Source organism: Urocitellus parryii, chromosome 1 (assembly GCF_045843805.1).
Source record: "Urocitellus parryii isolate mUroPar1 chromosome 1, mUroPar1.hap1, whole genome shotgun sequence".
NCBI lineage: Eukaryota > Metazoa > Chordata > Mammalia > Rodentia > Sciuridae > Urocitellus > Urocitellus parryii.
This window is the reverse complement of record NC_135531.1, coordinates 138,455,649-138,470,937: the sequence shown is the minus strand read 5'-3', so window position 1 is coordinate 138,470,937 and position 15,289 is coordinate 138,455,649. Positions and strand designations below refer to the sequence as shown.

Below are 15,289 nucleotides of genomic sequence, written 5' to 3'. Positions count from 1 at the left end.
TATGTACGAAAGTGGTTCGAAGATCAGGTTCCGGGTTCTAGAGAAGGTTCTAACTGGGCTCTGCTGCTTAGCTTAATCACAATACGCAACTCACTTTTCATCTCTCACTTTGCATTTTCCTCACCTGTACAATTGAGGAAATAATATCCTTGTTGCAAGATATGTTTATGCCAAGGAATAAACATAAGATGTGTAAAAATCTTGGTCATAAACTGCCCTTGATATATGGTTATCTGTTGTGTTTACCAAGTCATTGTTAAAATTGTTTATTCTAGTCCTAACTCAGCCGAGGGCCAGAAAAAAAAGTATCTATTTCCCCCGTACAGATCCGTTCTGCCCTAACCTGAGGTTCCTGTCATTTAGAGAGATTCTGGTCACCTGCCTCCTGCGCGGAGCAGAGGCCCAGCTCTTCGGGTATTTACGGCGCGCGGTCGCCCCAGCTCAAGCTCAAGTCTGCGCTTCCAGGTTCAGTTTCAGGGTTGAGCCGGCAGCCCTAGCCGGCGGGCGTGGAGCGGGCAGCCGTGCCCGGACCCCGGGGTCCTCTGGGGGCCCCGGAGTGGGGAGGCGGCGTCCGGGAGCCCCCGGAGGAGGATGGGCTGCGGACGTAGCAAACTGAGCTGCTGCACAGCCCGCAAAAAGGTAAAGGGCGCGGGCGGAGAAGTTTGCCTTCCGAGGGGCGGGGGGTGCGCAACCGCTCCGCCGCGGGGGACTCTGCGCCCCGGCTCCCTCGGGTCCGCGGGGCACGCCGGAGAACGGGGAGAGGCCGTGCGGAGACCGGGGAGGCTCTGCCGGGAGGAGCCAGCTCTCCGACCCGGCCCGGGCTGAGCTGCCCCGAGCTGCGGAGTTTACAAACACGGCCCCCGGGCCCCGGGAACTGCAGCAGACTCCCGCTGACTCGGGTGCTGGGGGGGGGGGGGAATGTCTAGTGTCTGTGGCAGGTGTCCTCTCCCTTCGATCTGGGGCTGCTCACTGTGTGGCTATGGACCAGAGGATGGACCTCTCTGAGCCTTCGGATTTCCCACCCGTTTAGAGAGTCAGATGATCTCTAGGTCCACTGCCCGGAGTGGTCCACGGACTTGCAGCATCGGCATCACCCTGGACCTGTTAGAAATGCAGGATCTCAGGGCTTTGCCCAGAGGTGCTTCAACTAACCAGTCGGTTAATGAGGCGCCCAGGGGGTGGTTACTACCCACTTTAGAGGCTGAGAAACGCTGGTCTAGGGCCTCTCGCAGGCCCTGGAGCTGGTGCATGTGGGCTGCCCTTGGGGTAGGTGGGAGGGGCCAAAGAGGGAGGGGATCTACCGCTTTTTGCAGCCCTGTCCTCCCTTCCTGTCCCTCCCCCAAGGGGCCTGGAGCTGGGTTAGGGCTCAGGGGACTCTACTCAGGTTTCTTGCAGTGGGACCAGCTGCCCCTTGGGGTCTAACAAGCCCGGAAGGTCAGAGCCTGGAGCCAGAAGGACAATGTCCTCAGTGGACGACAGGAGGCACTGAGAAAGAAAGGAGGATCCCCAAGTTCTGGCCCCTTTCCCTCCTGCTAACTGTCCCAATCCCCCCAGCCCCGTGGGAATAGACCGTCCCTAAGCTTTACCATCAGAGACCCTGAGAAGCCCCAAACTGTGGCAATATTTAATGATTTTGCAACGAACTTTAGCCCTCTCTCTTCTGCTCTGCTTGTGCCTAGCTTTCCTGCCTGTCAGGTGCTCAGGACTGTCCCCAAGCTACATGATTCTCTTCCCTGCTCTGCACCTACTCCAGGGAGACAAGTTCTGGTGCCAAATATAATGCCTTCTGGTTTTTCTTGCTTCACGTCTATTCTCAGATCAAAAACATCACCAATCTCTGACCCAAAAACCCTTGCGTTCTTCCTGATTCAAGACTAAGGGAAGGGGCTTGATTGAGGTCACAGAGCAACATAAAGCAAAACCCAGACATCCACCTGGCCCTGTGTTTTTGTTCCTTTTTTTTTTTTTTTTTTTGTACTGGGGTGAACCCAGGGGCGCTTTACCACTGAATTACATCTCCAGCCCTTTTTATTTCTTTATTTTGAGGCAGGGTCTCATGAAGTTTCCAAGACTGGCCTCAAACTTGGAATCCTCCTGCCTCAGCCTCCAGAGTCACTGGGATTACAAGGGTGTGCCACTGCATCCAGCTAGTCCAATGTCTGTTCCTTCTTTCTGATAATGGGGATTGAACCCAGAGGCACTTTTCACTAAGCCACGTCCCCAGTTCTTTTTAAATTATTTTTAAAAATTTTGATACAGGGTCTTGCTAAGTTGCTGAGGCTGGCCTTGAATTTGGGATCCTCCTGCCTCAGTCTTCAGAGTCACTGGAATCACAGACCTACACTAATGTGCCTGGCTTAGCTCGGTGTTTATTTTCACACTTTTCTGCACTTCCAGTGACTTCTTGATGGCTACAAAGTTCTTTGTCAAAAAAGACCCTCAGAAGGGTGTGCTGTGGCTTCCCTGCCTCAGCAGCCCCAGGTCCCTGTCCCTGTGCAGTTTGCTGAGTTCTGTGGCCTGTGGTGCCTGATGCCAGGACTTATGGACTGGTTTTATTTAAAGTTCATGGCTGTTTCTATCTGTAGCTTGTGCTCTTGCCTAATTTCTCACCCATGTGTCAACCCCTGGCTGAGCTCCCAAGTCCATCCCCAGCAGGCTATCAGCCCATTGCAGGGAGGGGGACTTCAAGGATGAGATGCTCAAAACTGAACTCAGACTACAGAAGGGTCAGGTCACAATAATAATGACTCACCCTGAGTGGTACCTCTCATATCCTGCCCAGGCTCCCAAAAGCCCTGGAAGCTGGGCCGAGATGTGGGATGAACCTTTCCCACTTTACTATTGAGGAAACTGAGACTCGGTGAGGAGCGGGGTATCCAAATTCAGAAAGCCATCTGGGAGCGAAACTGAACAGTTGAGCCCAGGCTGGCCTCAAACTTGCCATCCTCCTGCCTCAGCCTCACAAGTCACTGGGATTACAGGCGCACACCACCTTTGAGGGCTTAAACCTTTCTTCTTGGCAAGAGACCATTGCTTACATGGTCACTTCCCTTCGGAGAACTAGGGAAAATGGCAGGCAGGGGGTAGAGGCCAGTGAAGCAAACCTCTGTGGATTTACTTGGGGGGTGATATGGGGTGGGAGGAGTTTCCCTCCCAAGAGGTTACAGGCCTCCTTTGAGCAGCAAGACGTGTGGATGTGGGCTGGGAGGCAGCTAGTGGCCAACCCCCAGTGTGTGCCACTAAGGTATCCCAGGCAGGTTGGCATTCTCCACTCCCCAGGGCCCTGACTACCTCACCACAGCCCCAAGCAGGGCCTCTGAGGCTCTCCCCACTGCTACCAAAACCAGCCTCAGGCAACAGGTACGCGGTGGGTCAGTCCTGCAGAGAACATTCCTGATCCCTTCCATGTAACAGGCCAAGTGAGAAGGAAAGAGAAAAGAAATGACCCTGAAGAGACTGGCAACTGGCATAGGCATCAGTAATTCTGAAATGGACCTACAGACCCTAAGGGCACAGGCTTAAATTCTGAGTTCATATTAATATCATTATTATTATTATTATTATTATTATTTAATTTGGCAAATCTTTGTGTGACAACCACACCAGATTCTGGATGAGGTGCTAGTTCAGTCCTAGCTTCAGCTGATCTTGATCTTGGCAATGACTTGGCTCCTTCATGACTCTGTGTCTTCATCCGTAAGAAAGGCATGATGTTTGCTCCTGGGTTTCAGCAAGAGTCTGTGAAAGAATGCATGGACAGTCCCCTGGTGGCCAGACTTGGCAGGTGGTGTACACTTGAAAGGTAGTGAGGCACAGACTTAAAGTTAGACTTTAACGGAATCACTGCCTGGATTGTATCCAAGGAAAGCAAACAGGGATGTGGGAGACCTTATTCTTGGACAGGCACAGGAGATGCAGCCTAGAGTCAGGCCATCTGTTGTCAAGGTGCATGGGAAGCAGCCTATTCTCTGTTGTTCTAGAAGGCTAGTTGGGGATGGGGGTGCTACTTCTTGTGAGGAAGAAGTGGCCAAAAAAAAGACCTCAAAAGATAGTGAGTTCCCCATCATTGGAGGGGTTCAAGCAGAGGTCACATGACATTTTGGAAAATATAGTAAAAGGGATGCAAGCCTAGGACTCGTAAATACTAAGATTCTTCTTCAGAAATATAATTATTCTGATTATTGTGCTTAAAGGCAAAATTTTTAAAATTCAAAAAATTATCAAACTTACACATTACCAGGCTTGGTGGTGCCACAGCAGTTTATACCTGTAACCTTGCCTAATCCAGAGGCTGAGGCAGGAGGATTGCAATTTCAAAGTTAGCCCGAGCAACATAGTGGGACCCTGTCTCAAAAAGAAAATAAAGGGCTGGGGTTGTAGCTCAGTGGTAGAACACTCACCTAGCACAAATGAAGCACTGGGTTCGATCCTCAGCACCATGTAAAAATAAAATAAAAAAGATATTGTGTCCACCTATAAATTAAAAATATATGTTAAAAAGAAAAGAAAAAGGGCTGGGGCTATAGTTCAGTGGTAGAGCGCTTGCCTAGCACATTTTCTTAGCCCTGGGGTTCAATCTTCAGCATTGAAGAAAAAAAAAAACTTTTTTTTAGTTGCTTCTAACCTTACCACAAGGAGATAGCCACTGTGTACATTTCAGTGTCATTCTTTCTACTGTCTTTCCTAAGTATATTATATGCATGAGTGTGAATATTTTATAAAAGTGGGAATGTGTGGTTATCTTCTAGTTACTTAGTATTCTCTGGCAGCATTTCCCATGTTAAACAGTCCATGGAAATGATGTTTTTTTAAGTGGCTACCTGCGGTGCTCAGGCTGTTCCCCAGCTTCGTTAGCCCATTTGGTTGTTTATACTCTCCACTCCTACCTCTGAGCATCCTTGTGTTTTCTTCCTAACCTGGGACTAGAGTGACTCTGGGGTCAGGGAAAATCACCATACTGATGGCATCTTGGCTGGGTTTTGGAGGTGGGTGGGGGTGAGACCGTCAAGGTGGGACAAGGATATGTGGGAGGGTATCCTAGGCAGAAAGAATATAGGAGCAGGCCCTTGACGCCCCATCAGTAGGGATGGGCGAATCTGAACTTTTAGCTGGGTTTGCCAAGCGGGGGACAGTCAGGGACTATGGGAGGAGGCTGCCTGTTCAGTCATGCAGAGGCAGTGAGCCCTATGCCCCAACTATCATGAACACATTGGCATGTGCATGACCTCTGAGCTAGTAGTTTTTGCCCAACCCAGAAAAATGCCCACAGTGAGGCTAGGGCTGGGGCTCAGTGGCAGAGCGCTTGCCCAGCATGTGCGAGGCACTGGGTTTGATTCTCAGCACCACATATAAATAAATGAATAAAATAAAGGTCCATCAGCATCTAAAACAAATTTTTTTAAATGCCCCCAAATCATGCCAGCTAAAACCAATAAAGGCTTCCTTACACATGGTACTCTGAAAGACAGGAGGTTTCAGCCATATGTCTGTGTAATAAGGGGACACTTTATAAATGCATTAGGAAAATTCCTAACTCTGATCATCTTTGAGACACAACCATTGGTGACATACATTTTGCACACTTATTTTCTCAATGCTGAAGATTGGACCATGGTAGAAAAATACCTTGCCACTGAACTATACCCTCAGCCCAACATGTTTTTATTTTTATTTTTGGTACTGGGAGTTGAGTCCAGGGGTACTCTACCCTGAGCTACATCACCAGCCCTTTTTTATATTGGATTTTGAGGTGGTTTTTATAAGTTGCCCAGGCTGGCCTTGAACTTGCAATCTTCCTGCCTTAGCCTCCCGAGCAGCTATGATTACAGGGGTGTGCCATTGCACCTGGCTTCCTCCTGCTACCACCCTGATCTGGGCTCCTGAAGGACCGAGGGTAGTATGAAGGGGATCCACACCCAGGCCCTCCTAAGCAAGGGCCCCTCCTTTCCTGTCCTCCAGAGAAGCCTTCTCCATGACAGGAGCTGACAGCTGGGTGTGTCATGGCCAGCCCCTGCCCTGCCCAGAGCAAGGGAGCTTGACAGGTTGATAGAGGGTGAGATAACAAGATGACCTCACTCTGTCTCTTCTTCCCCATCTGTGGCATGACAAAACCATAAGGGCTCTTACAGTCCTCATTGCCCAACACCATGCCACACAGAGGAGGAAACAGAAGCCCAGAGAGGGGAGGGTGCTCACCCAAGGTCACAGAGCAAGCAAGTGACAAGCCAGTGTTTCGACTCTAGATGCCTACTTTGCCATTGGGTTGGGGAGACAGATGGATATATGGCACTGTATCTGGGCCTTCAGCCTGTCTCTGCCCTGCCCGCCCCCACCCCAGCCACTGATACTATTTTCTCTCCAGTTCCTTCAGGGTCCCTCTGATGGCAGGGCTGACCCAAATGCAGAAATGGTATTCAGTACTTTTGCCAGCTCCACGCCCCCTGTGGTGACCAGATCTGGCAGACCCCTGGGAGACTGATATGGGACAAGAAAAGGTGAATTTGAAGAGGAAGAAAATAAATATCATATATTGGAAGGCCTTTCGGTAGGCCTCAGCATCCAGGAAGTGAGGCCCTGATTGGAGGCCTTCACAGCTCCTATCTCTGTCTGCCGTGGTCTGGGGGTGGGACAGAAGCAACAGTTCTTTCCTCCCCTGAGGCCTAGTTCACTACTCTGTCTTATAGGAGCTCCGGAGACCACATCCGTCCTGTGCTTGTGATTTTCTGGGGGCCCTGGGGACCTTCAGCCAAGCGGCGCCAGCTGGCCCTTCTAACTTTAAGTTGGTTGTATAGTCACCTAGGACCACGCCCTCAGCAGGCCATGGGTGATGTTGACCACATACTGGAGAAAGCAAAGGGACCCAGCTAAACCTTTAGTGACCCTGGGAGTGTGGAAATGAAATCAAACTCAGGCATTACTTTGACAATATATTTCTGCCCATCTTAGAGATGTAGAAGCTAAAGCTTGTATTTTTGGTGTTCTTCCAACTGAGTCTCTCTAATTTGGTTGTGAATGGCTGAAATTTCTCAATAGCTCTCAACAGTTTAAACCCCACCCTTCCTCTCCCAAAGTCCCTGGAGGGGCCTCTTGGGCCTCCACCCCCATCCCCTTCCTGCTTCTACCCTGGGCCAATGGGCTCTGCCTACTGTTGCTCAGATCTGAAACTAATGATGCTGGGGCCCCACCCAGACAGAGTCCAGATGCCAGGAAGGCTGCTCTGACACGGTGGAGGACTGTAACCTGAGTCCCTGGAGACTGGGAATCACCTCTGCCCTTCAGGCCCAGCTATTTGGATAAATCTGATAGATATGTGCCTGGGAGAAATGGAAGTGAGTGGCTCCTGGCTCAGCTGTGAATCTCCTCAGGACTTTGTTCCCTGCTTTGTGGCCTCTGGCCAGGTATCTGCCCAGCCCCACCTGTAGGCCTTAGATTTTCCATCTGAGAAAAAAAAAAGAAGTGGGTATTGAGATAAACCACCTCCAGGGTCCCTTCTAGCCCTTTTTTTCTGGTCTCCTATAACCCTTCTTCAACTAAGATAGGTGGCATAGAATTATGTGATCAAGGAGAGCCAGGGCAGTGGTATGTGGGACAAAGGAGGAGCCAGATGGAAGTCTTCAGGGCTCTTTGGGTACTGAATTCTCTAATCAGGATGCAAAGCACTTGATCAGAAATACACAAAAGCCTCCAAGGCCCCCCAAAGGACTGGCCTCTTTGAAGCATGGAGTGGTGGTTCTGAAAGAAGGGCTGGGCCACGTGTCTGCAGGAAGGCTGTGGCCTCCCAGACCTCCCAAGGGAGGGAGTAGCTGGCCACCTTCTATCCAAATTGCTTCTGCTTGATTCAGTCTTGCCTTACAAGGATCAAAATTTGGGGGGAAAAAATTGAGACTACCCCCAAAGGCTTGAGTATAACACTGTGCCCACTCACCCCAAAATACCGCCTCCTGAATAGCACTCAGCAGAGTACTCTGAGGCTCTGGTGACACTGGTGGTCTTTATGTACCACCTACTGTAGCTGACCGCTTTGTGTTTACCAGAGGGCCTTACTTGCTGAACATCAGGCACACTTTATAGAATTCCAGACAGTTAGGGTGGAATGTCCTCAAAGATCACTCAATCCAACCTGAAAAATAATTCTCTCCTTTCCAATTCTTCTTGCATGTGCCTAGTGACAGAGGGCTCATTCTACCACCGCACCCCACCCTCCAATGAGGCAACCTTGTTAGAGGGACAGTTTTGCAATTTTTCTATGGAACTGAAACTTTTCCTTGAAACCTCTGGTACTTGTCCACAGTTCTGAAATCTGAAGCTGTAGAGGGTACACTAGCAGCTTCTGTCTATGACAGTTCTGCTGAGATGAAGAGAGCAGTCAAGGTTTTTTTTATTATTATTATTTTGGTTTTTTTGCCTTTTTGTTTTGTTTTGTTCATTCATTTGTAGTACTGGGGCCTCGCACATGCCAGGCTAACTCTCTACCCCTGAGATGCAGCCCCAGTCTTTTTTTTAAATTTTTTTTCTTACATACATGACAATAATGGAATGCATTACATTCATAATTATCCATTCACAGCATAATTTTTCATAACTATGTATATAAAGTATGTTCACGCCAAATTATGCCATTATATATGACTCTCTTATTGATTTTTTTTGCATTACAATTCTTAATACACTTTTATACCACAATTTATCATATCCTGTTTGTATATAAGGTATGTTGACACCAAATTCACATTTTCATACATGCATTTTGTATAATGATGTCCATCTCCTTCCACCAAACTTGCTATTCCCCTTCTCCCTCCCTTTCCCTCCCATCCCCCAGTCGTTTTTGAAGTTTTATTTTGAGATAAGTTCTCACTAAATTGCCCAGGCTGGCTTCAACTTTGCAATCCTCCTGCCTCAACCTCCTAAGTACCTGGGATTACCAGTGTGCACCACAGTGCCCAGTTTCTTACCTGCTCTTGAAGCTGACTGACTATTGTTCTGTTATAAGCCTCTCCTGTGATTTGGTTTTGAGTATCCTTCCACATCCTATCAGGTTTTTTCCTTGGTGTGGGCGGGGAGGGGAGACCCCTCTCAACTGGTCCATTTTCCCTCCATAATGTGAGCCTATTCTAAGGGGTCTTACCAGGCTCATTCTGAGCTTGTTGGTCTTCTTCACTGCTCTGGGCGCTGCCCGGTCATTCTGCCTGATTCCTTGTCTGCTTTGGACAGCTGCACCCTGCTACAGACCAGAATTCTTCCATGAGAGGGCCCTGGTCTCTCCACAAGCAGCTGGGGCTTTTTATCAGTCATCTTAGGAGAAAGGCTGAGGAAACCCTGACCCTCACAGATAGGGAAACTGAGGTCTGAAGAAGGCAAATAACTTATTTAAGTCACACAGGCAAACTAGAACCAGATCCCCTGGGCTGCCTCCGTCCAGGGTTCTCCCCCTGCCAGCTGCCTCCTCTGCAGCTCTCTTGCTCCTAGGTTTCCGGTGACTCAGGAAGTGGCCATCCATCTTCAGAGCTCAGCCCGGATGCCCTACCCTAGTTCCCGGCCTCCCCACCCACCCCACTTTGGAAGGTGAAATTCTCCTGTCCCCCTCACAGCTCCGGTCCTCTCCCACCACAGAGTACACTCTGCTCCTCTGAGGAGGAAGTGGCCTGGTCCCCAACCTGGGGGGGGTTTTCCACTCAGTAGTTGCTTCATGAGTTCTATTTGGTTCAGGGCCATTTGTCCCCAGGCTTTTGAGAGTTTCAGAATCACCTGGATAGATTCCCAGCATGCACATGTCCCCTTGAATTCCACTGGTCTAGATCTGGGGCTGGGGATCACATGAAGCAGTGGTTCTCATCCAGGTCTTCCAAGGACCACATTCCTGGGCTGCGGCTGTAGCTCAGTGGCAGAGCACTTGCCTAGCATCCGTGAAGCACTGGGTTCAATCCTCAGCAGCACCATATACAAATAAATAAAATAAAAAGTATTTTTTTTTTAAAAAAAGGACTACATACCTGGAAATTCTATTCCAGGCATCATACCAGATACTGGGCAAAACCAAAGTGGACTTCAAAAGTGGTCCCCATCCTGAAGCAGCCCCTTGGGCAGACAGGAGAAACAGACTGCCAACCAGGTATAGGTTTCTTGTGGGAGCCTGGACTGACCCAGCCCTCAGGAAGGCCAAGAGAGAGCCCAGAAGCCTGAAAAAGAGTTGGTGTATGTCATGGTGGGATGGATGGTCCTGAGCAGTTTGAAATGTCTTCCACACATGGATGTATGTGTTGGTCCAGGAGTTCCACAGGTAGCCCTGAGTTGTTTGGATTTGGTTTTGACCTAACAAATTCTCCAATGATTGTAAGTAAGTGATAATGTAACATTCCATGCTGGCAAATTTGTAATGAAATTGGTTGATTGGTGTGTCATTTGTGGGTGAGTGGAGTGGTAGACTCTGAAGGGTAGAGCTGGTAATATTAGATATGTACAAAATTTTATTTACCTTGTGTGTGTGTGTTGGGGATTGAACTAGGTCTTCCTACATGCTAAGCACATGCTTTACCACTGAGCTGCATCCCTGGCCCTAGACGAAATTTTATTAATGTGTATGTTCATGAAAGCATAATTTGCAAATTAAAAGTGGAAGTAATCTAAACACTCAACAGTAGATTAAATGACTAAATTTATCCATAAAGATATTCTACTTGAGTCATTAATTTAATGCATTTGCTGCAGTTTGATCAGAAGAGAGATTTAGATGTGGTATAAGGAGATGGCACGGTTGAAATGCATATAGCCGTGCTTGCAGGCACTTGCTGCAGATTCAACAAGGGATGGAGAGGGGAACTGTCTTATTGGTTCTAGGAAGTATGCATAGGAGATCAGAAATCCCTTCACTTTTTTCTTTCATTTTTTCTTCTCTTTTTTAATTTGCTTTTTGTAGCCTCAAGAACCCATGTTCACCTTTTCTTTTTTTCTTTTTCCACTTGTCAGCCAATGCCCAGACCAAAACTCAGGCTCAGGAATGAGACTGTGATACAAACCCATTGCAAGCTCTAGACAGGTTGATAGCAGGTCTTTTGAAATTGGTGGCCTAGAACTATGCCGGCTCACACATACCACCTACAATCCAGCATAGTTAATTCTGTCCAGATCTCAAGCACCAGGATAGAATTGTCATAGACTTTTCAGACCCACTTCAGCCATGCTGGAGATAGGGCTGGGGATGTAGCTCAGTTGGTAGAGTGCTTGTCTCGCATGCACAAGGCCCTGGGTTCGATCCCCACCACCATACACACACACAAAAAAAAAAAAAAAAAAAAGCCACAGAAACCCTGGAGCTGCCAGGTTAGTGCCAGAGGAGTTTGAGTTGAGGTCAGTGTGAAGAGGCACCAGAACATGAGTTGGGGGCAGCTTTGGCAGCAGAAGGCTGAGCTAGAGAGGTGAAGACCTAAATATAGAGCTCCCCTGTCCAGTGTGGAGACAGCTGGTGTGGTCATTACCTCCAGCCCAGAGACTCCCAGGAGTTCAAAGTCCAGGCCTGGGCATTGACACTTCCCAGGATCTTATGTGATCCAAAACTGAAAGACCCAGTAAGAAATCCCTCCATCTCAATCAAATACCTGGGCAAGGAGTAACTTCAGACACTTCCATGTTAGCTTTTTCTATTTCACTGATTTTACCTTTTGTGTTGATTTGACATGCCCCCCCCCCCACTCTTTGACATTGCATACCTTAATCCGATTTTACACATATTTTTTTCTTTACTGTTGTAAATTGTTAATTGAACTTATTCACTGTATTATTGTTCCCTTTTTTTCTTTCCCTCATTTTTCTTTTTCTGACTCCCTTCCCTCCCCCATCCCTGTTTTGCTTAAACATATAAAATATTAATTGGATTTGTTCACTCTTTTTCTCCTTCCTCTTTTCCATACTCTCTCCTCCTTTTTTCTTTCTTTGATGTCTCCTTTTCTCTTTCTCCTTACTCCTCCCCCAGTTTTTGAATGCAGAATGTGCTAATTGGATTTATTCATTCTTTTTCTTCTTTCTCTTTTCAGTTCTCTCTCCCTTTTTTTCTTCTCCTGCCTCTCTTCCCTCCCTGACTCCATGTTTTTTTTTGTTTTGTTGTTGTTTGTTTATTTGTTTGCTTATATTTTTTTTCCTTTTCTGCTTCTTGTTTCTTATTTTCATTCTCTGTATAGTTTAATAAAAATTTTATTTTCTGTAAAAATATTTTTTTGGCCTTTGTGGAGTATTATTCTCCTTTCCACTTCTGAAATAGTGGAGTTATAGAGAACATTTTAAGTATGTTTTATGGCTTATTAGTATATGATATGCTCTCACCATAGTTAGTTACAGGTGATCATCATCTCCTCTCATAATACTGTGAATACCTTGAGTGGGTACTTTGACATGGACATATATATACCCCTGGCCCTAGACAGATAGTAAAGAGAAAGCAGCTCACTAAAATGACTCAGAGAAAGGGGATGAGAAGGGTAGAATAACATAAAGGGAAGATCAGTGTAGAAGGAGCTCAAGAGGCAAGAGTGGAGAGATAGGCAAGGGGATGACATGCAGAATGAATTCTAGAAAATCATGTTTTGTGCATATATAAATATACCACAGGGAACCTCACCTTTATGAAAGAGCCAATCAAATTAATAGATGAGCAAAAGGAAGTCTAGTAGAATAGAGAAAGGAGAATGGGAGAGGGGAGGGAAAATGGGGTAAATATGAACTGGAAACAAATTCCATTCGTGTATGAGTTTATCAGGATGAGCCGAACTACTATGTATAACCATAAAGATCTAATAAAAAATAAAATTGAAAAAAGACTCTCACAGGGCTGAGGGTGTAGCTCAGTGGTAGAGCACTTCCCTTGCAAGTAGGAGGCCCTGGGTTTCAGAACTACCAGCAAAAAAAATGTTAAATTTGCCCATTTAGCAGATGGGCAAATATCAATATAAAAACACAAGTAACATGAGAAAAAAAGAAATTAAGATATATCTAATAGTCCATGACTGTCTAATGACTGAACTCATGAATATCAAAGAAGATGAAATGCTGGATCAAGAATTTTAAAAGATGTTTGCTAAAGTGATCAATGAATTAAAATAAAATCTAATGAACTAAGGGAGAAAAGAAAAGATATGAAAAAGCATTTCAATTAAGAGACAGGTATTTTGGAAAAGAACCAAACAAATCCTGGAAATGAAAAACTCAAATACAAAATTCAGTTTAAAGTCTAATCACTTGATTAGCTCAAGCAGAAGATACAATTCAAGCCGTGAAGGCAAAAATATATGAATTTGAACATTCAGATGGCAATAAAGAAAAATAAGAAATCAAGATCAGTATATATAAGAACTCTGGGACATAATTAAAAGATCTAAGTTAAGGCTCATAGGTATTGAAGAAGGAGCAGATATACAGGCTAATGACATTGATAACCTATTCAATTAACTGTGAAATAATAATAGAAAGTTCCCAAACCTGGGGAATGAGATGGATGCTGATATTGGGGGCATTTACAATCTCAAATAGCCAGACCAGAAAAGAACCTCTCCATAACACAGTTAAAATGCCAAAACTGCCAAAACTTCAGAACAACAACAACAAAAAAATTTAAGCTATTAGAGACAAATACCAGGTCACTTAAAAAGCAAACCAATCAGAATTAAAGCAGATTTCTCAACAGAACTGCTATCATTCAGGATGGCTCAGAATGACATATTTTGAACAATGAAAGAAAATAACTGCCAACCTAGATTAGTAATTCAGCAAAGTTATCTTTCAGAATTGAAGTAGAAATAAAAACATTCCAAGACAAACTAAAGGAATTCATGACTACTAAACCAGCATTACAGAAGATGCTTAGGCAATCCTACATACAGAATAAAAAGTTTAAAATAACCAAGAGATCTCAGAAAGGAATAAATATCATTAGAAGAGTAGATAGGCAAATGAGAATTAGGGTTGAACCAAACATTATAAGTAAAACAAAATGTCAGGAAGTAATGCATAATTCCATAATCACACTGAATGTAAATGTTCTAAGTTATCCAATTAAAAGACGTACTTCGCAGATTAGATTTAAAAACACCCAAATATATGTTGCCTACAGGAAACACACCTCATTGACAAAGATATGCACTGGCTGAAAGTAAAAGGATGGAAAATGATAGTCTATGAAAATGGAATCTTAAAGCAAGCAGGAGTAGCTACTCTCAAATTCAGCAAAGCAGAATTCAAGCCAAAGTTAGAAAAGAAAAAAAAAAGTCACTACATATTGGTAAAGGGAACAATTCAACAAGAAGATATAATTTGACTGTAAATGTTTATGCCCTAAATGTCGTGTACCTAATATCATAAAACAAGCACTATGCAATGTAAAGGCTTAGATAGGCTCTAGTACAATATTAGTGAGTAACTTCCATACACTTCTCTCACTGATAGGTCTTCCAGATATATAATTAACATAAGTACTACAGAGTTAAAACATACTATAGAGCAAATGGATGCAACAGACATCTACAGAATATTTCATCTTACAACAGTTGAATATACTTTTTTTTTCTAACTCCTCATGGAACTTTTTCCAGAACAGATCATGTCATATACCATAGAGCAGGTCTTGACAAATACAAAAAGAAAAATTAAAATAATTCCTTGTATCTTATTAGATCCTTAAAGGAATGACGTTAGAAATCAACAGCAAGAAAAACTATAGAAACTATACAAACACATGAAGATTGAATAGTACACTTTTGAATTATGAATGGTCATTGAAGAAATTGGGAGAAATTTAAAATTCTTAGAATCAAACAAAAATATAAATACAAGATACAAGAACCTATGGAGGGGCTGGGATTGTGGCTCAGCGGTAGAGTGCTCGCCTAGCACATGCAAGGCCCTGGGTTCGATCCTCAGCACCACATATAAATAAATAAAATAAAGGTATTGTATCCAACTACAACTAAAAAATAAATATTTTTAAAAAAAGAACCTATGGAATATAGCAAGGGCAGTTCTAAGAGGAAATCTTATGAGTGCCTATGTTAAAGATTAGATCTCAAATAAACAACCTAATAGTGCAATAAAGGTTCTTAGAAAACAAGAACAAACCAATCCCAAAACCAGTAGAAGTAAAAAAAAATAATGAAGATCAGAGCTGAAATTAATGAAAAAGACAATTTAAAAATACAAAGTTTTAATAAAATAAAGAGTTGGTTCTTGAAAAGATAAATAAGATTGATAAACCCTTAGTAAGAATAGCTAAGAGACAAGAGCCAAATTAATAAAATTAAAGGCAAAA

At 44.8% G+C, this 15,289-nt stretch overlaps 1 protein-coding gene across 3 annotated transcripts in view; it reads left to right on the top strand.

The window, feature by feature from the left end:
• Positions 1-456: 456 nt before the first annotated feature.
• The window catches only part of Ccdc69 (coiled-coil domain containing 69), a 64,588-nt gene continuing 49,755 nt past the window's right edge, over positions 457-15,289 (top strand). For all 3 annotated transcript variants that reach the window (XR_013344160.1, XR_003301811.2, XM_026400202.2), the window contains exon 1: positions 457-639. Coding sequence is in view for 1 of the 3 variants with exons in the window: in XM_026400202.2 (XP_026255987.2) it covers positions 592-639 (48 nt within the window). In the remaining 2 variants the exon portion in view is untranslated. The remainder of the gene's footprint in view (positions 640-15,289) is intronic.